Raw genomic sequence first — 24,980 nt, 5'->3', positions numbered from 1 at the left:
AAGCTCACATGTAGGCAAATAACAGCTAGCAACAGTGGTGCAACAGTAAGGGATAGAGAACTGTGGGAGCCCTGGGAGTCATGAGGCAAGTGTGCGAGGTAAATGGTTTGCTTTCTTCTTATCTATTAGGGAAACCAAGGAGAAAAGGGTAGAAAAATATGATTGAGAATGCAACCCAAGATATGTTAGAAAAAAAGTAATGAGAGAATAAATGACTTAAAATTACTTACCTAATTATACCCTAAGGTACCTTAGAAACATAAATATTTGAAAGCAAAAGATTGTTAATACTGGTTTGCACAAAGCAGAAAAGGCCAAGTCCAAAACTCCAGGCAGATGTTGGCTGCTGCTACTGAGTACTTTTTTTTTTTTTTAGAACTGGTCATTAAACAGATGGTTTATAAGGATTTTGGAAGAAAGTGGTAACTTCCATGATGAACATGGCACAAATCAGCATTTCCCACTTTTCCTCCTGGAAGCTACCCAAAAGCAAGGAGAAGAGAAAGATACTGTAGACCGCAGACTTCATTTTCTGTAAAATCAGGAGAAAGATATAATCTGCTGTCTCCAACGTATGTGCAAGGCCTGTAAAAGCACCTGCAATTGGTTGTAAGCCACACAAAACAAAAAATACAGAAATGCAAAAAAGGGCAGGAGAGCTCAGGGACAGCACATCTCAGAAAATGCTTGCAATAACAAACTCCCTGACAGCAAAGAGCATTTTCTGAAATGCAAAAGCTTAATTCCTCCTTAAAAAGCTTGTGGCAAAGGGGGTCAAAAAAAGGAAGCATGTTCTGAAGTTTAACCTTGACTGCACCCACCCTGTAGAAGATGGAATCATGGATGCTGCTTTTTTGAGCAGTTTCTTCAGGAGAGAATCAAAGTGAATGAAAAAGCTGGGAATAAAGGTGGAAAGAAGCAAGAGCAAGATCACTGTAACTTCTGAGGTGCCTATTTCCAAAAGGTATTTGAAATATCTCACCAAAAAATATTTGCAGAAGAACAATCTCCATGACTGGTTGTACATAGTTGCTAAAAGCAAAGAGAGTTATGGACTGCGTTACTTCCAGATTAACTAGGATGAAGAAGAGGAAGATGATGATTAAAACTCACTTATCTGACACATTTTGTGTGAGTTCTTTTTTTTAAAAAATATATTTTATTGATTTTTTACAGAGAAGAAGGGAGAGGGATAGAGAGTTAGAAACATCAACGAGAGAGATTGATCAGCTGCCTCCTGCACGCCCAGGGCCAGGGATGTGCCCGCAACCAAGGTACATGCCCTTGACTGGAATCGAACCTGGGACCCCTCAGTCCGCAGGCGGACGCTCCATCCACTGAGCCAAACCGGCTCGGCTTGTGTGAGTTCTTGAATAAAACTTAAGAACCACAAAGAAAAAGCTTGATTCCTTATTTGTAACATCTTATGCAGGAATTGGGGTAAGAAGACTTTGCCAGAAATGCTCTTAGAACTAAACATGTGGAACAATCTAAAGACTCACAGAGGAGCCATATTTGCAGGAAGCAGAATGACTCTGTGGCAGCACAGAAGGAGAGAGTGTGAGTGAGAAAGACAGATAGCATGAAGACAATCACATCTTTCTCTACCACAGGAACTTCTTTCTTGTAAATTGCTGTTCAGAAGTGTCCTTTTAATTGGATGATGAACAACCATAACATTCATACAAAGATATTATTAGAAAACAAGTAGAAAAAGAGCAAGCAAAATTTACTAACAGATATAAAACACACATCAGGTAAATGATGTCTTGGGACAAATAAAATACGTGAGCAAATATTTTCTTATGAATTTTTAAAACCACACTTAAGCCCTCACTCTCTGTAGGAAGCAATAATAACCTTTATGGAAGAAGATCATGACATGGAAATGCAATAACTCAACGAAGAGAAGGAACTATTTCAAAGTACTGATATGGAAATATCTTCGAGACATACTATTGAGAAAATGAAGATGTGTAAAACATATGCAGAATGTTACCAATGAGGTATAAAAGCAGGGAAAATAAGTTTCACTAAAAACTAATAAGAACATCATCCAATTAGCTTTTTTTCCCTTTTTGGCAGGGTTATTGGACTGGGCCAAGAGGGTGAAGCTAGAGATTAAGCTTATCCTGAGATCACATTCAACAAAAGTCAGGTCATCTTTCTTTCTGGACTGGATGGAGGATGTGGGCTGGACCTGAGTCCAGGTGGGTTCATTTGACTACTTCCTTAACCAAATTCAAAGGGTGCAGATTAGGCTATTCAAATTTTGAAGAAAGGGAACATCCTTGGCCTCTTTCTGCTTAATAATTTTTGAATAAAAATTTGCCTATTAAATTTGAAAATCACACAAAAGAATTTTAAAAGTAAATAAAATAATCCATTGGCTCTAGTAAGGAACTAAAAATAACATGATAAACGCATGAGTGGAATAAATACAAGAAATTGAGCCCTAGCCTGTCTGGCTCAGTGGATAGAGCACCGGCCTGTGGACTGAAGGGTCGCGGGTTCAATTCTGTCCAAGGACACATGCCCAGGTTGCAGGGGCCATGGAGGAGGCAGCTGATCAATAATTCTCTCTCACCATGGATGTTCCTATCTCTCTCTCCCTCTCCCTTCCTCTCTTAAATCATTAAAGAAATATCCAAAAAAAAAGATTAAAAAGCTGACAAAAATCAGCTGTACACTAATATAACCTAAAATTAGATCATATAAAAATAATTTTTGTTTTAATTGACTAAACACTCAAGTAAAATGGCCCCTAGACTTAATTTAAACTTTAATTACATTATTATAAGTACAGTACTCAAAATGGCAGTGTTTGCTGTCACTCTGTACCCACCACTTATCAGAACACATATGCTGTCCTGTATTTAGTTTTAGTGAAATATTTTAAAGCAGACAATGATAACCTGGATATTTCCAGAGGAGTGGACTTAGAATTTCAGACTATTTCAAAGTCACTCTTATAGAAGGAAGGAGTCGAGGATGTTAGCTTGAAGATAGAGATGGAAAGGATGTTTCATAAAACCCTCCAAATATTTGAACAACTGCCATTGGAAGGTTGGAATAGACCATTTTCTAAAAATTCAGAGACATAACTAAGATCAATTAGTAGAACTTATAGGAAGTAAGATATAGGATCAACAGTAAGAATAATTTTGTAATAATTAGAGATATCTAAAGTTTAAGACATCAATAGCCTAAGACTGTATGAAAAGTTACCTAACCTTATCAATAAATGCAAACCAAAACAACCAGATGCAACTTAAAAAATTATTTTTGGGGCTATTAGATTAGCAAAAACCATAGAGAATGACAACATTCAGTCTAGGGAAACATGTGGAGAAATAAGCAGGCTTAGCCATTGCTGGTGTGAGCGGCAACTGGTAGAATTTGCCAGACTATAACAAGTATGTACTTGTTAATCCAGCGTTTTCATTTCTAGGCATCTCATTTAGAAATATTCACGGGCAAGCTATATGTTCAAGAATATTTAGTGCAAACCTTTTCACAATAGCAAAGAAAGAAAGAAAGCTAAATATCAATCATGGATTGAAGAATAACATTCTGGTATATCCATGCCCCAGACTATTATGCATCTATTAAAAGAATAAAGCAAATCTATCTGTACAAATTCAGGACTTAGTACTAAGGGAAATCTTAAGTTTCAGATTGCTAGTGTAATCTCCTTATAAAACAACAACAACCAACCCACAAGGATGTTACTTGTTGGCACACGCACAGAAAGCCACCTCCAAGGAAACAGACAATGGGTCACATCTGGAGAGTGGGGCAAATGGTGGGAGCACAGGGGGGCTGGAGACACTTTTGTAGTTTTGAATTCACATATGAGCATGTTAGGTTTTTGTAATTAAAGAAACAAAGAGCCTCATCAGCGTGGCTCAGTGGTTGAGCATCAACCTAGGAACGAGGAGGTCACAGTCCGATTCCCGGTCCAGGCACATGCCAGGCTTGCAGGCTCGATCCCCAGTGTGGGGCATGCAGGAGGCAGCTGATCAATGGTTTTCTCTTACCATTTATGTGTCTATCTCTCTCCCCTTCTCCCTTCCTCTCTGAAATCAATAAAAAATATTTTTTAATAAATAAAGACTTTTAAAAGTGGAAGGGTTGATTTGGGAGGTGGTGAGTTCTCTGCTCCTGGACTGCTCAAGCACAGGCCCAAGGAAGCGGGGTTGGTAGGGAGGGAAGACAGTTGAATGAGATGACCTCCGAGTACCCTTAATATCCTGAGTCCTCGACCCAGTCTGCTCCTCCTCTCTCCTCTAATGCACCCAGGAGAAGCTCCAACAAGGCAAAAAGAAAATAGAGTATATTAAAAAGGAGATAAATCCAAGTAATTACTGCAGAGACCTTGTGAAATCCATGACCAGCAGGAAGCAGCCAGTCCTGCCTGATACACCATACACCGCTCCTGCAGTGCCGATTGGTTTCACTAAATTTGGGCTGAGTGGCTGGACAGGTGTAAGTGAGGCCAGGAAGCTGACATGGGGTTTAAGGCACTTGGTAATTCAAGCCTTTGGCAAGAGTTCCCATGAGTTGGTGGATTTCCTTCTTTCCTCCACGGTCAGGTGGAGAACATGGCCCTTGGTTACCCCAAGCTCCTCTTCCTTGCCACACGCAGTGCAGTTGACATCTACCCTGCCAGTTTTGAGGCAGAGGGTACCCTGTGACATTCAGCCAGGCCTTTGGAAAGTTGCTATTTCTCAGTGCTGGAGTCTCAGGGGCCTGCCAGCTTTTTTCTGCTCCCACCCACAAGCAGCGGTGGGATCCCGGCTGTACTTTCCTGCTTACCGTTTATTGGCTACGAACAGCACTCTCCCTGAGAGGGTTTCCCCTTCCTTGGCAAAGAGAGGAGTCTGAAGAAGGCACCGCACCTGGTACCAGTGGGTCAGAGGCTCGGTTGGGGCTGTGGACAGCCAAACTGTTACCCTGTAGGGCAAGAAAAGAGTTGAAAGCCAATTATCTTCCAGGCCTATATTAATGGACTAGAGGCCCAGTGCATGAAATTCGTGCACTGGTAGGGTCCCTAGCGGCTGCCGGCCGGGGCCTCCCTCCCTTCCCCCCGGCCGGCCTGTCCCCTGGTTGAACTCCCAGAAGAACTCAGGTCGAGGGGACAATTTGCACACTACTCTTTTATTATATAGGATTGGATTGGGGACTTAGGTTGATAGATAATTTTCATGGTTTTTGACTTATGGATCCCTTTTAAGATAATGATAGCTCAACTTATTGAGCAGTTATTATGTGCTGTGTACTGTCCCAGGAGCTTTATGTATATTAGCCCATTAAATCTACACAACAACCCTATGGAGTAAGCCTGGAGAGGTTAAAGGACTTGCCCAATGTCACATGGAGGGCAACTGGAGAGCCAGGCTTCCCATCCATTGACATATTTCTGAATCAAAGTTCATGAGAAACCCAAAAAATAACAGTTAAATTGGGAACTGATTTGTTTAAGAAGTTTGGGGTCTGGGCTCTTAATGACTCATGCCAACTTGTTCAGGGGTCCTGATGAAGATTCTGGAAGCAAGAAAAAGTACTGGAGCCCTAGCCAATATGGCTCAGTTAGTTGGGCATTATCCTGTGCACCGAAAGGTTGCTGGTTCCATCCCCTGTCAGGGTACATGCCCAGGTTGGGTTGAGGGCTCGATCCCTGGCAGGGGGGCATTAAGGAGGCAGCCAATCAATGTTTCTCTTTCACATCAATGTCTGTTTGTCTGTCTGTCTCTAAAAATTAGTAAAAATCTAAAAAAAGGAAAACTACTGGAGTGCATGACCTCCACCTCCCTTCCGGCTTAGATATCCTGTGTGTGTGTGTGTGTGTGTGTGTGTGCGCGCGCGCACACGAGGTAGTGTTTAAATTGAGGTTCTTCATTTCAGATGAAGAAGTGAGAACATCTTGCTGTGCTCTGAGCACCGCAGCCACTTGCCGTGGAGCTGGCAGTGATGTTGGCTTATAGGGAGTATGTGCATGTTAAGCGCGGGGTAAATTTTCAGTGTATATTTTGGTTTTTTTTGTGTTTTTTTTTTCTTTTCAAATTAATTAAAGTCAAGTTTTCAAATTAATTAAATTTAGCTAATTTGAAATAAGTAATTGTTCAAAAAGTATTAACAAAAATTTTCATTTTGTGGTAAAATTGCTTATCATGCTATGAACCTAAAGCAGTCATATTTTTGTGCAAAAAATTAATATTTAAAGCTATCTAGACTGCATTATAAAATTTCCAAAAGTCTTCTAATTAAATCAAAAAAAGGGGGATAGTGGAAAAATATAGTGGAAAAATGCCATGTAAGGAAATAGATCCTGTAACTAAATTACATTTAGAGAAAAAATTTTTCGTTTATAATGCTAATAGTGAGACACCCGGGAAAAAACACACATGATGCCAGGGTAAGCCAGGGAAAGATCATTTTAAAGAAAAGACCCCAAGTAAGGTTTTTTCCTTTAACCTTTGGTCGAGAATATGTTTGTATACTTTCAGAGAACAGCTACAAGACCATGTGGATTCCTGTAACAACGGATCTCAGAAAGCCAGCCACAAAGACAGTTCAGAGATGGAGATGGTGGAAGACGCCTTGCCATGCTAGCAGTCAGCAGCTGTGCGTCGCTGCAGCGTGCCCAGGACCAGACCAGAAAGGACCGGACCTGCATTTTCCACCATCCAGAACCAACATTTCATTGCTGGCATGTACACATGAACTTTTGGACATTGAAACTTGGACTCAGAACTTTTGGACATTGAAATTGGGACTTGATTATTTTTTAAAGAAAAAATAAGGGGGAGATGCCGGAGTCCATTCATTGTCTTCACTAGCTGAGTTTAGACAGAAACCCCCCCCCAAAAGCTAGTAGCCATTGAAAGTCCTAGTAAAGGTCAGGGCTGTGTACCACTCAGTTAATTTAGATAATAACCTTCAGTGTATATTTAGACTTGAAGATTTGGGGGACAAATTTTATATAAGTTACTAAGTAGTATAAACCGCTTTTATACCAAAATATATTTAGCTATGTTACAAAGTAGAATGCAAATGTTCTATAGCTGTTAAAGATAACGCTTTTAACTTCAAAGAAATGTCCCGCTGGAAGCAGGCCACTGAAAGCTTGTTGCCATCACCTTCTCAGGAACAGATTCATTTACTTGGGATATTTACTGGGGGAAAGTCTTAGGGAAAAATGTATGGAATCTTTGAATGGACATGCTTATGTGGTGTAGGAATGACCTGCACATCATTTTCTTTCTCTCTGCCAGCCTAGGCAAGGCTTCCAGGGACCCCCTTCTCCCCGAACCCCAAACTTTATCACAGATCCATGGGCCCTTCTTTTTCAGCAGGTGCAAAGACAAGCCTGGATGGTGCGATAAGGGGTAGAGGAGAGGGTACTGTGAAGGGGTTCCTTTTGTCTGGTCATTTGACTCAAAGCAAATCTCTTTGCTAGCTGGAGCACTGGAGCAAGCCCAGGAAGAGGGCCGAGAAGTCAGGAGAGCAAAGATGTGGGGTGTGGGAGTGGCGAAGCCTTTACAAGGAGCCCCAAGTCCTAACGGTCAACTTGTAGGTGGTTTTTAATCCTCTTTTAAAGCCCTGCAACTTCCAACCCTTTGCAGTAGGGAGAAAGGAGTGAGTGCAGGATGGAGAAGTTACCTAATGTTGCAATTAGCATCAGCACGACCAGCCTGCCTGGTCATTAAAAAGGGATCCTAGACTGTGAAAGCAAAGGCTGTGAATGGGAGAAAGAATGACACGAGGTATTACCCCAGACACAAGAGATTCTGCAGTCAGGTGGGATGGTTGCCCCTCCACATCTATTCTGGAAAAAAGCAGGAGGGTAGATAAAGCATAGACCCTCTCTCACTCCTTCCTTTGAGCCAGAGTCGATATGACACTATGGAAAACCGTCTTATTTTCAGTTCACCCTAAAATCTGAAAGTAACACTAACATCAATGCTTATCTTCTTGGAATGCATAAAAACCAGTATTGTTGCAGTTGAAATTAATTTTAAAACATTTTAAAGGTATGATTAGAAACAGCAGAGGACAGCATGGGAGAGAGGAGGTAAAGAAGGGGGGTGATACCTACAGAGATCCGACAAAGGCCACGTCAAACCAGAACGCCAGGCCGTGGATGAGGCCAGACTGTGTCATCTGAAACACAAAGGGGATTTCTACTCTGCAAGGAAACAAAAGAGAAAGAAGAAACATTTTCTTGTTGACAGACATCCTGGATACTCTTGTGAGATGAGTGGGAACACTCACAGAATATTTTCCTTCTCTCTTAAGTGCTTTGGCTTTGGCAACAAGATTCTCTCGGTGTGATTAATGCTGGGGTGACGCTGCATATTTGAGATTGTTGCTCTTGACAAAATTCTGCGAGGACCACACCACTGTGCTGCAACGACCCAGAGCACCCCTGGGCGAGTGCAGCACCTGGAGCCGCGTTTGACTACTGAAGAGGGGGACGGCCCAGGACACAGGTGACAACCATCCTTCAAGAAGCCAAAACATGGGCTCTGGCAGTCCCCCTGCGCAGCTGTTCAAACGGAAAGGCTGCTCAGGCCTCTGAAAAATGAAGTGGATTGCAAGCTCCAAAGGTCATTGCCATAGTTCATTTACTTTTCAGGGAGGCAATTTAACTTCCCACCAGGCTACCGCAGAAGTCATGCAGAAGTGACCACCGTTTATGCCAAACGCAGAATAAGTGGGAATGGAAAGAAGATTGGAAATGATACAACAACATCCAGATGCTGGACCTGCTTTACTGTGGGACCTTCCAAAGTTACTTCAATTCTCTGAATCTCGGTTTTTTCATTTGTTGAAGCGTAACAAAATCTCCTACTTTCATCACAAGGTTCTTGTGAATGTCAAATGAGGAAAACAATGTATATGAGAGTGTTTTGAAAACTTTAAAGCAGGGGTCCTCAAACTACGGCCCGCGGACCACATGCAAATACAAATATTGTATTTGTTCCCGTTTTGTTTTTTTACTTCAAAATAAGATATGTGCAGTGTGCATAGGAATTTGTTCATAGTTTTTTTTTTAAGCTATAGTCCGGCCCTCCAACAGTCTGAGGGACAGTGAACTGGCCCCCTGTTTAAAAAGTTTGAGGACCCCTGCCTTAAAGTGTTTCACTCTTGAACAGCAGTATTACGGGTCCATGGCCGGGGCTGTATTCCTCCAAGGAGACTTATTTTAGTGAGTGCTCTAGAAACTTTCAAAGAGGGTTGTACCTTATTTGCAGGTATGCTGCCCCCAAAGGTCTAACTTCCTCCACCTGCAGTGTCAGCGCATTCCTGGAGATTTCCATTGTACTTGTCACATTGAATTTGTTGGTATCGTATTACAATTATTTCCTCCCATTTTTGGCATTCCTCTAAATCAGGGGTTCTCAACCTTCTGGCCCTTTAAATACAGTTCCTCATGTTGTGACCCAACCATAAAATTATTTTCGTTGCTACTTCATAACTGTAATGTTGCTACTGTTATGAATCGTAATGTAAATATCTGATATGCAGGATGGTCTTAGGCGACCCCTGTGAAAGGGTCGTTCGACCGCCAAAGGGGTGGCAACCCACAGGTTGAGAACCGCTGCTCTAAATGGATCACGAGCTCCTACCTGGGCATGCACCAGCGCAGTGCCTGGCACACAGTAGGATCTCAATAAACGTTTGTTGAATCAATGACCAAATGGATAGATGACATCTCAGAGTTTTCAAAAACCTTCCTGGAACTCAGGAGGTAGCCCAGAGCAGCCAATGGAGCCAGTCGGAATCACTCTTGTCTGGCCCTGCGGTAGTTACTTTGGTAGTTCACACACGCCAGTTCTCTTGCTCCAAGCATACAGTAGGGTTGCATTTACTCACTCACTTGAGTTCAGGTACCGCCATGTGATTTATGTTGACCAATTAAATGTGAACAGAAGTGCACTGTGTTGTTTCCAGGCACAAACTTTTATTGCCAGTGCATATTTTGCTACACTCCTCCTTTTTTCTCAGGGACTGGCATCGTTGCAGACAGAGGCTGCCACACCAGCCTGACTGAGGAGTGACTGAGGGGTGTGCAGAGCTGAAGCTGGTGCATGATGGATAAACAGTGTAGGGGAGAAAGACACCTGGGATATTACAAGCACTAAAGATCCTTTTTTGTTACTGCAGCATGTTTTGGCCTATCCTGACTGACACCTTTTGTCCATTGTGATCTCAAGGTAGGCAATGGTTTGAGTCAGCCAGCTGCATTTTCTAAAGTCTGACCCTTGATTCCTCATGAGTCCAAGCAAATTATAATCTGGCTGGGTCTTAAATTTCTTACCCAGAAAAGAAACACATAAATATTGATCTTCTCGGGAAGGAAAAAACAAAATACTAGTGAAAGGTCGCCCAAGAGGATTCATATCACCATCTGAGAAATGAGTCCTCAGTGCAGAGTCTCTTTAAGTGGAGAGAAGGAGGGCAAACGCTATAGCATTGATTGAGTGCCTTCTTTGAAAATGAGCCAGTGCCTGTAAAATATTTAGCACAGTACCTAGCATGTAGTAAGCACTCATCAGATTGTAGCTCTTCTTGTCATTCTTATTGGCACTGACCTGGGAGAATTGTTAAAAAGCCCAGACTCTGAACGGTTCAAGTCCTAGCTCTCATAACATTTATTCATTCTGTGACCTTATGCAATTGATTGCTTCACTCTGCCTCATATTTATCATTGGTAAAATGGACATAACAATAGTACCATTTGCATGGTGCTGCTGTGAGGATTAAATGAGTCATATGTTAAGGGCTCAGAATAGTGTCTGGTTATAGAAGTAGAGATATACTGTTTAATTTTTCTCATTCAATTATTAAAACAATCCTTACCCTTATTCTGCAATAAGGGAAACTAGTGCTAATGTACTATTCCCGTGTGTGACTCAGACCTCAAATCTCTTCCCTGCGTGAGCAGCATATCTCTGCACTGCAGTTTTGGGGATGGGAGAGCTAGAGAGGAGATTTAAAAATCTGGAGCGTCTCTGATTGGTACAAACCTGTGGAGATCTGCCTCTTTTGCATCCATAAAGTTCACTGTGTACTTGACTGATCGAGCCATCAAAATCCTAATGTCAAATGTGTCCTGGGGAAAAAACACACAAAGATGTTATCTTTCTGTCAGGACAGACTGAATTCAAGCAAGATTGATTGCAGTCTAGCTTTTCTCCTGGAATTTTAAGTCAGTAAGGGTTAGACTTTAGAAGGCATGAACTTAATGAGAATAATATTGCTAATACAAGCTAACATTTGTTTAGTGGTTACTATATGCCCAGCCCTAAGTATTTTGTGCTTTACTAGGCTATATCAATCTTCACAAATTCTCTGGAGCAGGCATGTGGTGGTTTTTGACCAACCAGAATTGATCTCTTCTCCACATTCCAAGAAGTTGAACAGTAACTAAGTTCACTGGACAATCAGGCTTTATCGGAACTAATTCTGGGGCTTTTGTCCAAGTTATTAGGAAAAGGCAGGCTCTTCTTTGGGACTCAGAGTTTTAAGAATCTGAGCCTGGAGCTTCCGCAACATCTTCCTGCCCTGAGGGGGGCTCCTGCCTAGGAACAGAGTTACATCAGAGGAAATGGGGATACGTGATGAGGATCGAAAAACCAGAGCCTGGGGCACTGTCCGAACGTCTGCAGCAGGTCCCTGAAGCAAGCTCTATCTCCAGGCTTTGCATTTGAGGATCGAAAAACCAGAGCCTGGGGCACTGTCCGAACTGCAGCAGGTCCCTGAAGCAAGCTCTATCCCCAGGCTTTGCATTCCTTGAGGGCCTGTGATTCCATTTCAGCTTAAGCCAGCGGTTCTCAACCTGTGGGTCGCGACCCCTGAAAATACATCCTGCATGTCAGATATTTACATTACGATTCATAACAGTAGCAAAATTACAGTTATGAAGTAGCAACGAAAATAATTTTATGGTTGGGGGTCACCACAACATGAGGAACTGTATTAAAGGGTCACGGCATTAGGAAGGTTGAGTACCACTGGTTTAAGCCATTTGAGTTGGGTTTCCTTCCACTTACAACTGGAAGAGTTTCAGACAACGCAAACATCAAGTTGCCCAAGGTTACACGGCTAGATGGAGCCACAACTGAAACCCCAATCTTCTTGCCAGCAAAGCGCCTCTTCTAAGCTATTTATTTACAACACTTCCTCTTCAATTGCGCCTTGGACCACTGGAATCAATGGGAGGATGTGAATTATTGAAGAAGTGGGAAGGCTGAGTGTGTGCAGGGGATGCGTTTGAGCAGAAAGAAAATTAGGAGTCACTTATTGAAAGGCAGTCCTCAAATCGCCTTGCCTTCAACAGTACCATTCTCTGAGAATTTTCCTAATTGACTGGGAGATCAGCGCTGGAAGACTTGAAAACATATGCTCTTCTGTGATGGCTCAGCACCCAGCCTGGCAGCACGGTGTATGCAGGCTCACGAGTGCGTGAATGAATGAATGAATCAACAGATAAACACACGGGAGGAAGCCTGTAAAGAGGACACACTTACAACGATTGGCTGTCTGAAGTATTCATCCACTGCAGCAGCCCGGAGACTGGACAGGTTGACCCCATAGAAGCACTGCTGGTACCTGAAATAGCATAAAGTATCACCATGTATCTCATCCCATCTCTCCCCTGAGTCCCCAAGCCCAGCATAGCTGTGGTGTTCAAGCTCCTCACAGGTCATCTAAGTTAGCTCTGGAGCAAGAATGAGGCCATGTGAAGGGCAACTGGTCAGTAGGCAGCAGCAGAGCTGAAAATGTTCTCTAAGACCTGCACTTGACCTGTGCTGGGCAAGAGAGAAGGGAGGGTGGAGCTGAGGTAAAGGAAATTTCTTGTGGGGAGAACAATGAGAAGGATATGGGGGGTGGGGGTGGGGAGGAAGGCCTTTGGGCTCCCATCCTTGACCTCATGCCCCATCCTTGATCTCATGCCTGCTGTATGACACTCTATGCAAGTCCCAAAATACAATTTCTGGGCCCTCTCATTAGCCTAACCCAGAGCACGACTTTAGATCTGCAAAGCCTCTGGACACTCCTGCTGTTTTGGGAAATGGATTTTCCTTTTCTGTCCTTCCGTAGCCACTGGCCTGCACCTTCACGATGGCCTTTGCTGTCGTGGCAGACACGGGCAGTCACAGTGAGTGACGGCTGGATTGTCACAGTCCATTGTGCACACTTCTCCTCAATTCTGTGGTCAGTGACACCCGGCAAGTGCTACAAATCCTGCTTTCTCCTTCAGTGCCCCAGCTGTACACAGTCACCAGCGACCACTGCCACCTGCAGCACAGCCAGGGCTCTTTGTCATGTTGCCTAAAGGTCTTGGTTATTTAGGGAGGAGATCCAGTATCTGGATTAAGACTAGCTTTGTTCAAACTCTGCAGATGACTGGCTGTGTGCCTTGGGCAAGTCACATGAACTCTCAGTTTTCTTATCTCTAAAAAGAAAAATAATGCAAAGCTCACTTTGTAGGGTTACAGTAAGGATTAAATGAGTTAATACAAGCAAAGCCCTTGAGCAGTGCTTGGCATTTAAAAAAAAATCTTTATAGTTGAAATAGACTAGCTTTGTTCAAACTCTGCAGATGACTGGCTGTGTGCCTTGGGCAAGTCACATGAACTCTCAGTTTTCTTATCTCTAAAAAGAAAAATAATGCAAAGCTCACTTTGTAGGGTTACAGTAAGGATTAAATGAGTTAATACAAGCAAAGCCCTTGAGCAGTGCTTGGCATTTAAAAAAAAATCTTTATAGTTGAAATTACTATCTATGTGTCTTCCTCCTCCCCCCCCCCCCCGCCAACTCTTCTAGTCAGCCCCCAGGACTTCACTACCTTATTGTCTGTGTCCATGGGTTATGCATATATGCATACAAGTTCTTTGGTTGATCTCTCTCTCCCACCCATCCTTCCCCACCTTCCCTCTGAGGTCCCATAGTCTGTTCCATGATTCTGTGTCTCTGGGTTTATTTTGTTCATCAGTTTATTTTGTTCATTAGATTCCACATGAGTGAGGTCATGTGATATTTATCTTTCTCTGACTGGCTTATTTTGTTTGGCATTTTGTCACTGCTGTCTAAGAGTCTCCTGTCATTCTCTGAACTTCACTTCAGCGCTGGGGACTAGGGCAATGGTTCCCAATCTGTAAAAATTCAAATTCCCAGGTCCAACTCTAGGAAGGCTTGGGACCTCACTACTAAAGAGTGAGGGCTTTTATCCTGAGATTAAAAAGAGGTTTACTAAGGGTGTGTGTTATATAGCCTCTCAATCAGATGGGAATTTAATTTTTCCATCTCCATTCCCCCCAAGTCCACCTGCCAATATGGAGGGAAGAGAGAGAGAAAAAACAAAACAAAGCACAGAATAAACATTAAAATCTGTGGTGCACTTATATTTTGATGGAAGGCACAGCCAAAGGAAGGCTCTACAACAGGAGGCAAAGTCTCTGATGCTCCCGAGAGACGCAGGAAAGCATCATAGTGTTAACTCAACTGCCAGTCCTCAACCTCCAAGTGCAATGCAAGCCCCACTGAGCTCCTTACAGATCCTGAAGAACTTGTCCTATTTCTCATCTCTGAGCCTTTGCTTGTTTTCCCTCTACCTAGAATGACCCTTTCCTTTTTTTACCCTGTTAATTCCTATTCAATCTTTATGAATTAGATGAAATATTTCCATAATGTAAAAATGTAAAACCTTGTGTGACAATGAAATATTCAAGTTTCACCCACTTAAAAAACAGAAGTATTTTCTTTTTCATCAGTGTATATCTAGCACTTAGCATGGGACCTCACATACCAGTAGGACTGAAAATGTCTACATATAAATCTATATATTTATATAATGAATGAATGGAGAAACTGGTGTCCTAAACGGCCCTATGTGTGAGCACAAGAGCCAATAAGGATAATGGAGAAATGGAAAATCATTCCTCCAAGTTTCTTCAGGTTCGTGACTTGTTTCTTAATCTTTTCCTTCCACCAGGGGCGAGAGCCAGGCTGGCCTACAGGTAAAGGAGAACAGTGCTGCGTATCATTTTACAAACACACATCTTGAAAACAATCTCCTATAGTCCTAGAAAATGCTTGGGAAACACAATACTGTATGTTTAAACAATCTTTTCAGATTTAGAAGGATATGGACGTGTTCGTGGGGAAATAAGTCATTGTCACAAAAGTTTTTATTGGAGGAAAGGAGGAGGAGGGTAGTGAGAGAGGGAAAAGGAGAAAGAGAGGGGGGAGGGGGGGAGAGAGAGAGAGAGAGAGAGAGAGAGAGAGAGAGAGAGAGAGAAGAGAAAGATGGAAGGGTCAGACAGAGTCAGAGAGGCAGACAGACAGACAACTTCCCAGAGAGCCCAGAAGGACTCCACCTTGTCCTTCCTTTAGAATCCCCTGAAAGCTTTTTAAAAGTGCTGAGGCCGGGACTGCATGCTCCCCCCGCCCCCCACATACACATTTGTGATTGATTTGATCTGGGGGTACAGCCCTAGCACTTATTTGTTTCCAATTCAATAGGTAATTCTAATGTGCAATCAGGGTTGAACACTACTAAGTTAGCTGGTCTAGAATTCTCGCCAAGTAGGTGAAAGAGAAATCCCCAAGAGCAAAGACAGCCCCTGCCTGGCAGTGGCTGAGGTTGAGAACGGCTCTCTGTTCTTCGCATACAACCACAGCTCTCTGTGCCATTTGCTTTGTGTGTTCAGTGCCAATTAAAGCCCAGTAGCCATGATCAGTGTGGCGCAAATGGGCACCATTCCTTGGGCAGACGGAGAGTTGTGGGCACAGAGCCCACTACCTGGGTTTTAAAAATTTTCTGGCTGGACTTTATTTCTAATTCTTAGAAATCTCAAATCTCCTGAAATGCATCATAAAATGATTAAAGCAGATGGGAGCTGGCATCTCTCTGGGTCTCCTACGATACATGGTGGGGGGATGGATTAGGAAATGAATCTGTTGACTTAGAAGCTGGGGATCATTATCATTATATGTGGGTTTTATTTTCCAACTTAACTTATGATCCCTTTAGAAGCACGTAAGGCAGAATCTATGTGTGTGTGTTTTTGTCCTGTCTTCTAAATTCCAAGTGCTCTCCTCCCCCCATCCTGCCCGCCCCCTATACATGCAGCATCTGGAACCTCCTACAACTACAGTCCAGAAGGAAAACCATCTTACTGTTAGTTATGCCTAAACATACCCACAATGCAGAGAAAGGGGCAAGCCATTTACCATCACCTTAACTTCTCCACATTCTCTACGCTGAGCCTAGCTCAGGGAAGCAGCCAGGAGAACCTCCCTCCTCCAGCCTCTCTTGTTCTTGTAGTCGCTCCTCTAGTTCACCTTGGTCTTTTGTCCCTCCTCCCCACCAGTGTCTGGATCTGTCTTAGAAGGAGGGTGGTACAGCCTTGGGCTCTCTTGCATTAGTTGGCACTAGTCTCCAGATTCAACAGAAGAGAGCTTCTCCAATGCGAGCATTCCTTTCTCTTGCTCATATGAACACACTCTCTCAAAGCATAACTCAGATATTTTACTTTAATAAAATCTTTGCTTCTTCACTCTAACAAAAAAAATCACTCAATCCACATCAAAAGCTTCCTTCCTTTAAAAAGATCAAAAACATTAAGAAAATATAATGAAGGAAGAAAGGAGACAAGAGGGAAGGGAAACCTCATTCTGCTGTTGGACAGTTAAACAACTTTTGGGTATCTTAATGCACTATACTTTATTGAAATTAACAACCAAGGGATGCCAATCAATGAAAGTCATATATTACCCTAAGAACTAGAAACCAAAAGCAAGGATCCAAGAATGTCACCTATGTCACATAGGGTACTGAGAATGCAGCATAAGAGGGTGTTTGGAATGGCCTGGTGGGAACACTGATAGGACAGTGATGGCGAACCTTTTGAGCTCGGCATGTCAGCATTTTGAAAAACCCTAACTTAACTCTGGTGCCGTGTCACATTTAGGAATTTTTTGATATTTGCAACCATAGTAAAACAAAGACTTATATTTTTGATATTTTATATATTTTATATATTTAAATGCCATTTAACAAAGAAAAATCAACCAAAAAAATGAGTTCATAGGTTCGCCATCACTGCTGATAGGAGAATGATGGCTGTCTAGGAACAAATTGCATCTTTATTCAACTTCTTATACATCCCTTACATATGGCAGGACTAAAGGCTTGGCTGTTTCTGATAATTTTATGCATCAGCAGAATGCAGATGTACCATCGTGTAAAGATGCTCAACTCATTTTGTGTCTGGTTTTGCTGATTTAAACCCCATCAAAATAATGCAGCTGATATTTTACATGTGCTATATTTATATACATTTTGTATTTGTAAAATATGTTTTTTAGTACAAAGGAGAGGGGGAAATGGGTGCACAGGCCTTAAAAGAATCCAAATTTCAGATGTGGCTCTTCTGTAAGAAGTGACAGAAAGCCTGTCAGAAGGAAGAGTGTCAAGACAATTGTGGGTAGTGGACATCTTTTGTTTGTTCTACCAGCAAATGGCTGCTCTTCTTCTGTTAATGACAACAGATCTTCTGGGAGATACCTCTTGCCCGCTTTCTGTTCTTGTGGTTTGGATGGTCTTGACTCTGCCCTCTAAAAGTTGGCATGTAGCTCAGTCTCAGCCAATTAGAGCATCTTATCTTCCTGGCCTTGGCAATGGATCCAGAGTTAAACATCTGACTCAAAGACAATCAAGTCTAAGATATTTGCTCCTACTGTTACAAAGGAGAAGTAGACATGGAGATATGAGTCTCTAAATCTAGATTTGCTGGAAACCTCGTTGCTTCCAGAGGAAAATGCCTATCCAAGAACTGAGTGGGGCTGAGAGAGCTGGAGGGAGGGGCTCATCTGACCAGAAAATGCCTATCCAAGAACTGAGTGGGGCTGAGAGAGAGAGCTGGAGGGAGGGGCTCATCTGACCCCACCTGAGCACAACCCACTTGTACTTGAGAAGCTGAATCTACTCTTGGGTTTTCAGATAAATTCATCAGAAATATTCTTTTTCTTATAATTTTTCATTTTTTTTGTTTCTTAAAACCAAAAGTAGAAAGAAAACAATTAATAAGAGTCTGCCTGTATACGTGCTATGAACATAATAAATAGCTTTTTATGGACTCCTAATTCTGTGTGTAAGGAACTAGATTGGTTTAGCCATTAGTACCAGGGCCAGGGCATGGTAAAGAGGATGTCTGCTGGATTGGTGATTCTGTCTGTAAATGGTCAGCTCTGATGTCAGAGGATCCAGAAACTGAAATATTACATCCTTGATGACACAGGTCTGGATGTGTATGGGTTCCGCAGCAGAGTATTATGGAAGAGCTATGAATTTGACACAAGTTACAAAAAAAGATGAATGTAAAAATCAAGGCTTATTCTATAAGCAAAAGCCAGATAAGTTCAAGAGCTGCAGATATAAACAGAGAAGCCAAGGGAATATATATATATATAAAATACTGGGGAGTTGAAAGGAAATTATGGCTCTAAAAATCATTGAAAAATAACAAAACAACGACAGTGGCCTATGAAAATCCAAACATGATTGTACTGGTCTCAGTACTCCTGCAAAAGTTCCTTCTCTGTGACACTTTGTGCATATTGCTTAGCTTCCGACAAAAATCTTTTTTTTATCACACAGTGATTTGAAATGTTCTTATTTGGCCCACATAACATTTCTATGAACCAGTGACTATCAGGGCCAAATATATTACTGGGACAGACCAGAAGGCCTAAAACTCTACCTATGCCCCAAGAACCTTTAGTAGAAATTTCAGTTTGGGAGCAGAATTAGCCTAGGAACAAACTACCCATTATCTTCACAGTGGAATTTAGCAGATTGTTCATTCAGCTGACTGGATTTCCTGTTTCTCAGCAGTACCATGGTCAGCAAGACATTTAGTATATTTGGAGTGGAATGGTGCAAAATGGGAGCTCTTATTGCCTGTGGCAGACTCCTGTTACATTCATCTTCCCTTGTCCTTTGCAAGCACGGACTTCCGATCTCTGTAAAGAACAACCGACTACAGGCCATCCACAAAGGGTATCTATCCCTGATATTCAATTGGATCTGCTCTTGTCGAGCATGATGGATGCATATCATCCATTCATAACACTCTGAAAAGGGAAATGGCTCCTTTCCTTTGGTTCCTTAAGTGGTGTATCACCTTTTAAGTGTCAGATTTGCTCAGTCTTACCTGTCTCTGGAATCCTCAGCCATGTGTTCTGCTCCTGCTATGTCGAGGTAGGGGCTCATCTGACCCCACCTGAGCACAACCCAACAATGCTTCCTCTCAGGCCTGCACCATGTGTCTCTCCCCTCCTGCCCCCAGGCATCCCTGCTGACTCTGGAGCATGAGATGCCTCGAGGCCCATTTGGTGCCCATGCATGAACAATCCAGAATGTAGTTAACGTGGAAGGATGAACATCTGACCAATGGGGATATAAGAGCCAATGGATACCTATGCTTCTCTCCCACCCTTGTATAAACTGTCCTGAGATGTGGTTCAATCAATAGATCAAGCACAATTTCTTGATGTTTGATACCACACAGTGTTCAGCTCAGTAATGTACTTGTGTATTACTTCCCTCCTTGCCTGCCTCACTCTTGTTTCTCCTCATTCTGGTTTCACTGAGATTATATTTTTTACTAGAGTGGTACCTTATAAGCTGTGTCTAGGACCGGGATTTCTGGGGACCCCAAGCAAAGACAATCAATATAAAGTGTGACCCTAGAATGTAGACCCTCAAGATGGAATTACTCACCAATGTGATGACAAGAGAATCCTCACTGCTAGCAGGGAGTGATAACGCTTGGCATGTAGTTTCATCGCAATTACTAATGATCCCACTGGTGGTTAATTAGGATGCAGTAAAGGTAGAAGGTGAAGCATTGGGCTATATGGTGACTGTGTGCTTGAGGTTCTGGGATGATAATAATTATATGGAGTGAGGAGCAGGCAAGTCTCTGTTAACAGCATTGGAAACATTGCAAAAAAGAAAATTATATTCTCAGGGCAGCCAACTCCCAACTTAAGACACACTGTGAAACCAGGAGGGTTTTCTTAGCAGAATTTAAAGGAATTCCTATCTCCTCGGTGCTCCCAGACCTGCTGTGCCAAAACTCAGGTAAAAAATTGGACAATTCCTCAAATTAGAATTGCCCATCTCCCCACCCCCAAAGGAGGTAGTAAAAGAGTAATAGCAGAAGAGTTGTGAAGGAGACTGGACAGGCAACTTTGTCTTATGTATCATATTGGGGCCCTGACAGGGAAAGAGTAGGGCTCTGAGATCTGGGGTTGGGACAGCTGAGTGGACAAGGCAGAGAATCCTGAAAACACCTTCCCAACTCCCACGACTACTTCAGGCCAGTAGAAGCAGAATTCTTACACCTGTTCACAGCAGAGAATAGCTTCCCTTTGCCTAAAGACTGCATAACTTATCCTGAAGCTTGTGCCTTGCAAGATAATTTTGTTCCCCTCAGGATTTGCCTCATTACTGCCCACTGCCGTCCGGCTGATAGGTCTAAGCAGTAAGTACGATTCCTATTCTAGGAGGAGATAACTTACACACCTAAGGAACTGCAGAAGCTGGTTAATATTTTCTGCTAAGAACCAGGAAAATATGTATGGAAATGGATTTTTAAAGGTGTTGAACTAGGGTAGAATATAAGTCAGGTGAGGGTACAATTTACTGACAAGGGGTACTCCACAGATTCAATGCTCTAGCAAGAGACTAGTCCTCATGGTCTGCTGGGAAGTCGCTTTGAAGCTTGGTCATCATGAGGCCTGCAGTTAATGAGACAGAGATTCCAGAACTTCTGCAGCATAGTATTGAAGAAAGGGTCAGAAGGCTCAGAGAGGTGGAAATAATAGATGAATTTACTATAGAAGATCTAAGAACATTCTATGTGACTGTTCTCAGGCAAAGCCCAGAAAACCTTCCTTTTATTAGGTAACCTGGAGTAACTTAGTGAGAGAGCAGTGGCATTTTTGAGATGCTTACGGTGGCTCTCCTCAGTAGATCAATAATAACAGGTGATGTTGCCATTAAATTATGCTCTCAATGAGCACAATGTGGATGGAATTTTAAAAATGTCAGAAGCAATAAAGCAGTAATTGACTGTCATAGGCAAAAATGACATAATACTGTGTTAGACAGCAAGGCTAGAGTGGCAATACCTTGACCCACAGGGATCTGTGGTGGATGCTGATAGATCCTAGTGTTACCAGAGAGGCGAAAGAGATGTACAGTCACTAGGATGGTACTCAATTTGTAGAACAACAAGAACGACAACAACAAACTTGCTAGCTGGTGAGCTGATGGCATCAGCTGTCACAATACAAAGAGTGGGCCCCTCACTTATTTTGCAGAACTAATTTCCAGATCTGGTTTATGGGTCCAGAGACCACCGGTCCATGATTGAAGTGGAGGCCCAGGCCCCTGAAGCACCACAAGCAGTTATGGCAAATATTCCTCAGTCCTTCTCCAGAGGACCTGGGTTTCTGGGACAAAGTAACTATGTGGGAGAAAGGAGAATATCTCAATTTTAAGAAATATGTTTTTATTGACTTCAGAGAGAGGAAGGGAGAGGGAGAGATAGAAACATCGATGAGAAACATCGATCGGCTGTCTCCTGCATGTCCCCTACACTTGGGATCGAGCTGCTACCTGGGCATGTGCCCTGACCAGTAATCGAACCGGTGACCTCCTGGGATCATGCTCAACCAACTGAGGCACACTAGTCAGGCAAATATCTCAATTTTTAAAGGAATGTTAGATAACAAGGGTGAACTGATATTGATACTAGAGTGTTTAGGGTGCCTCTAGTAGATAAGGGCTTATGGAGGACAGGTAGTAAATGAAGATTTGGAACAAGTCCATTGCATGGGGTATCTAAGGGGTTCATATTCACCCTTGTTTATTTCTGCAGTCCCTGAATCTACAATTGGGATAGATACATGCAGCATCTGGCAGACCCCTCAACTGCCCTGAAACTGCAATGCCCCCATCCCCAGGCAGGTAATATTGTGATCTTTAATTTATAAATAAAGAAATTGTGTTTCAGAAAGACTGAACTAATCTGGCTAAGGTTTTACAGTTAGTAATTGATAGAACCCAGAATTAAGCACAGTTCAGTCTGGTTCTAGAGTCTGATTCATCCGGCTTTTAACTACTGCCAGTTTGCCTATGCTTTTTGTTCGTTAACTGCAATAAACGTACTAAGGGGGTGGCGGTGAAGAGCAGCAGCTTGCCTTTGGACATGTTAAATTTAAGATACCCGACAGAATCTAAGTAGACTTGTTAACAGCCAGATGGACATCTGAAGTCTATGGTTCCAGGGAGAGATCTGGGCTGGAGTTCTAACCATGGGAGTTGTCAGCCTAAAGACAATATTGACAGCCAGGAGACTGAATGAGATCAGTAAGGAAGTGAGTACAGACAGAAAGAGGAAGACAATGAAGAATGAACCTGAAGTCAATCCAGTGTTGAAGATTTGGATCATGATGGGGAGGAGACTGAGCAGTTGGGGCCAGTAAAGAAGGACAACCAAGTTTAGGCTCCAGATGTGAAGAGCCAATGGTGTCAAGTGCTATTGGTAGGAAAGTCATGTGAAGACTAATAACTCATTACACCTGATGACCTTATTCAGCCTGTGAGTTGTTCCTCAGTCTCTCAGCTGACTCCCTCAGAATGCACCCAAACTCATTTCTTTTTTCATCCCCCTTCTTCCTCTCAGCCAGCATTTCCACTTCTTTGCTTCTTCTAACAGAAATCTTGCAAGCTTTCACCACCTGTTCCCTGGGGCAATGCAACCGAAGATCCACATGCTAGTAGTCTAATGCAGAAACTGCTTTATAAAGGGAGGGAAATTAGAAAGAAAGCAAAGGCTGTAAATTTTGAGAACTACATGGTTTTAAAAATATTTTTGTGTGTTTATTGACTAAAAATAAAATAATTCAAATGCACCAGCTATCAAAGCAGTGCAGATTAAAAATAAACTGGCCACCATTTTTTTTTTTGCAAATCAAATTGGCATTTAAAAAAATAAAACATATCCCTTATGGGCAAGACTGAGCAGACATTCTCATATTCCACTGGTGGAAGTGTTAATTGGTAAAACTTTTCCACAGGGCAATTTGGCAATATATAAGGACAATTTTTAAAGTTCCTTCTTCACACCTTTTGGTCCAGTGATTCTGCTTCTAGCAATTTATTGTAAGGAAATAATCAGAATGTACATCAAGATTTCTATAATAGGAAACTTACTTTAGTGTTGTTACTTTTAGAATTTAGAATATAAAACTCTATAAAGTTCTATATTCTGGTAGAATATAGAAGAATAACAGAATGAGAAAATGTCAACAAGGTATTGTCAAAGTAAGAAAAAACAATAAATGCTATAAAGTGGTATGATTCTTATTTTATGAAGAAGAACAGAAAAAATTGAAAAGATATCAACTAAAATCAATAGTAATTATTCCTATAGATGCTTGAGATTATTGAAATTTCTACTCATTCAGAAATATTTACTGAAGGCCTAGCATGTGGCAGGCACTGTTCTGGGTGCTTGGGAGACAGTGGAAATCCATAGAATTCTGGCTCTTGTAATTGCTGACAGTCTATCAGAAGGGATACAAAAATAAACAATGACAAATAAAGAAAGTATATGTCATTTAGGAGGTGATACGTGTTAGAGAAAAAACACAGAGCAGAAAACGTGGGGCTGGGAGTTGTATGGTCACTATTTTAAATAGGGTGGTCAGGGAAGGGGTTATTGTGAAGGTGGCATTTGATGAAGACTTTATGGCGGTGAAGGAAGTAGCCATTAATATTGAGGGAAAAGTATTCCAGATGGAAAGGTCAGCAAATGCAAAGGCTCTGCGGTGGGAGCATGTCTGATATGTCTAAGGATGAGCACGAAACCAGTGTGGATGGAGCTGACTGAATATGGTAGTAGGAAATGAAGAGCCAGACTGGGGAGAACCCACTGGAAGGTTTTGGAAATGTTGGGAAAGATGGGTTAAGAATCTATTGCAGTAATCAAGATTAGATGATAGTATTGGGATCAAGGGAGAACAGTGAACATATTGAGAATTAGTCAGATTCTGGATATATTTTGAAAACAGTGCCAACATAATTTCTTGATGGTTTTCCTCTGGGGTACAAGAAGAGAGGCCTTTAAGGTTTGGGGGCTCAGTGATTGGGAGATAAACTTCTTAGCAATTGGGGTAGAAAGACTATGAGTTGAGCAGGTTTGTGTGTTAGTGGAGAAGATCAGAAGTTGAGTTTTAGACATGGTAAGTCTCTCCAAAGGGAGATTTACAAGAGGCAGTTGACTGTGAAAAATTTGGAGTTCCCAGGATATGTCTGAGCTAGAAAGATACACTTGGGAATCATCAGTATATAGATGGTATGTGAACTTGGGGAATGGGTGAACTCACCAAGGGCGTAACAACTGTGGACAGAGAAGAGGTCCAAAGACTTCATCCTGGGGCACTCCAACATCAAGGGGTTAAGGAGACAAGTACGAACCAGAGGAGGACAGGTTGAGAAAGTGACCAGGGAGAAAAATCAAAAGAATGTGGGACAAATAAATAATTCTGCTCAAATGCTGGCAAGTTAAATAAGTCGAGAAGTGAGAACTGATCACTGACTTTAGCAATGTGGAGGTCAGGGCACTGGGGACCTTGATAAGGGTGGTTTCGGGAGAGTGTCTTGAGAAAAACTGAAGGGAGCAGCTGGAGATGGCTGAGTATAGATGATTCCTTCTAGAAATTTTCCTGCAAGGGGACTTAATGGGTGATCGGTGGCTGACTGGGGAAGTGAGATATAAAAAAAAGTTTGTTTGTTTTTTTTCCAATAAAGATTAGAGCAGAAATAAATGACATAGAGACCAAAAAAACAATACAGAAAATCAATGAAACCAAGAGCTGGTTCTTTG

The 24,980-nt window shown here is 42.2% G+C and overlaps 1 protein-coding gene and 1 pseudogene across 1 annotated transcript in view; one reads left to right on the top strand and one right to left on the bottom strand.

The window, feature by feature from the left end:
• The window catches only part of LOC102254206 (histone-arginine methyltransferase CARM1-like), a 206,584-nt gene that overhangs the window by 11,959 nt on the left and 169,645 nt on the right, over window positions 1-24,980 (bottom strand). The window contains exons 8-11 of the mRNA XM_014546316.1: window positions 12,540-12,621; window positions 11,037-11,122; window positions 8,102-8,191; window positions 4,819-4,956 (exon numbers count right to left, since the gene is read on the bottom strand). Of these exons, the coding sequence (XP_014401802.1) occupies window positions 4,819-4,956; window positions 8,102-8,191; window positions 11,037-11,122; window positions 12,540-12,621 (396 nt within the window). The remainder of the gene's footprint in view (window positions 1-4,818; window positions 4,957-8,101; window positions 8,192-11,036; window positions 11,123-12,539; window positions 12,622-24,980) is intronic.
• Window positions 750-1,106, top strand: LOC102252421 (annotated as a pseudogene).

This window comes from Myotis brandtii, unplaced genomic scaffold (assembly GCF_000412655.1).
Source record: "Myotis brandtii unplaced genomic scaffold, ASM41265v1 scaffold44, whole genome shotgun sequence".
Lineage (NCBI taxonomy): Eukaryota > Metazoa > Chordata > Mammalia > Chiroptera > Vespertilionidae > Myotis > Myotis brandtii.
Note: the sequence above shows the minus strand (reverse complement) of the source record. Positions and strands in the feature narration are given on the sequence as shown.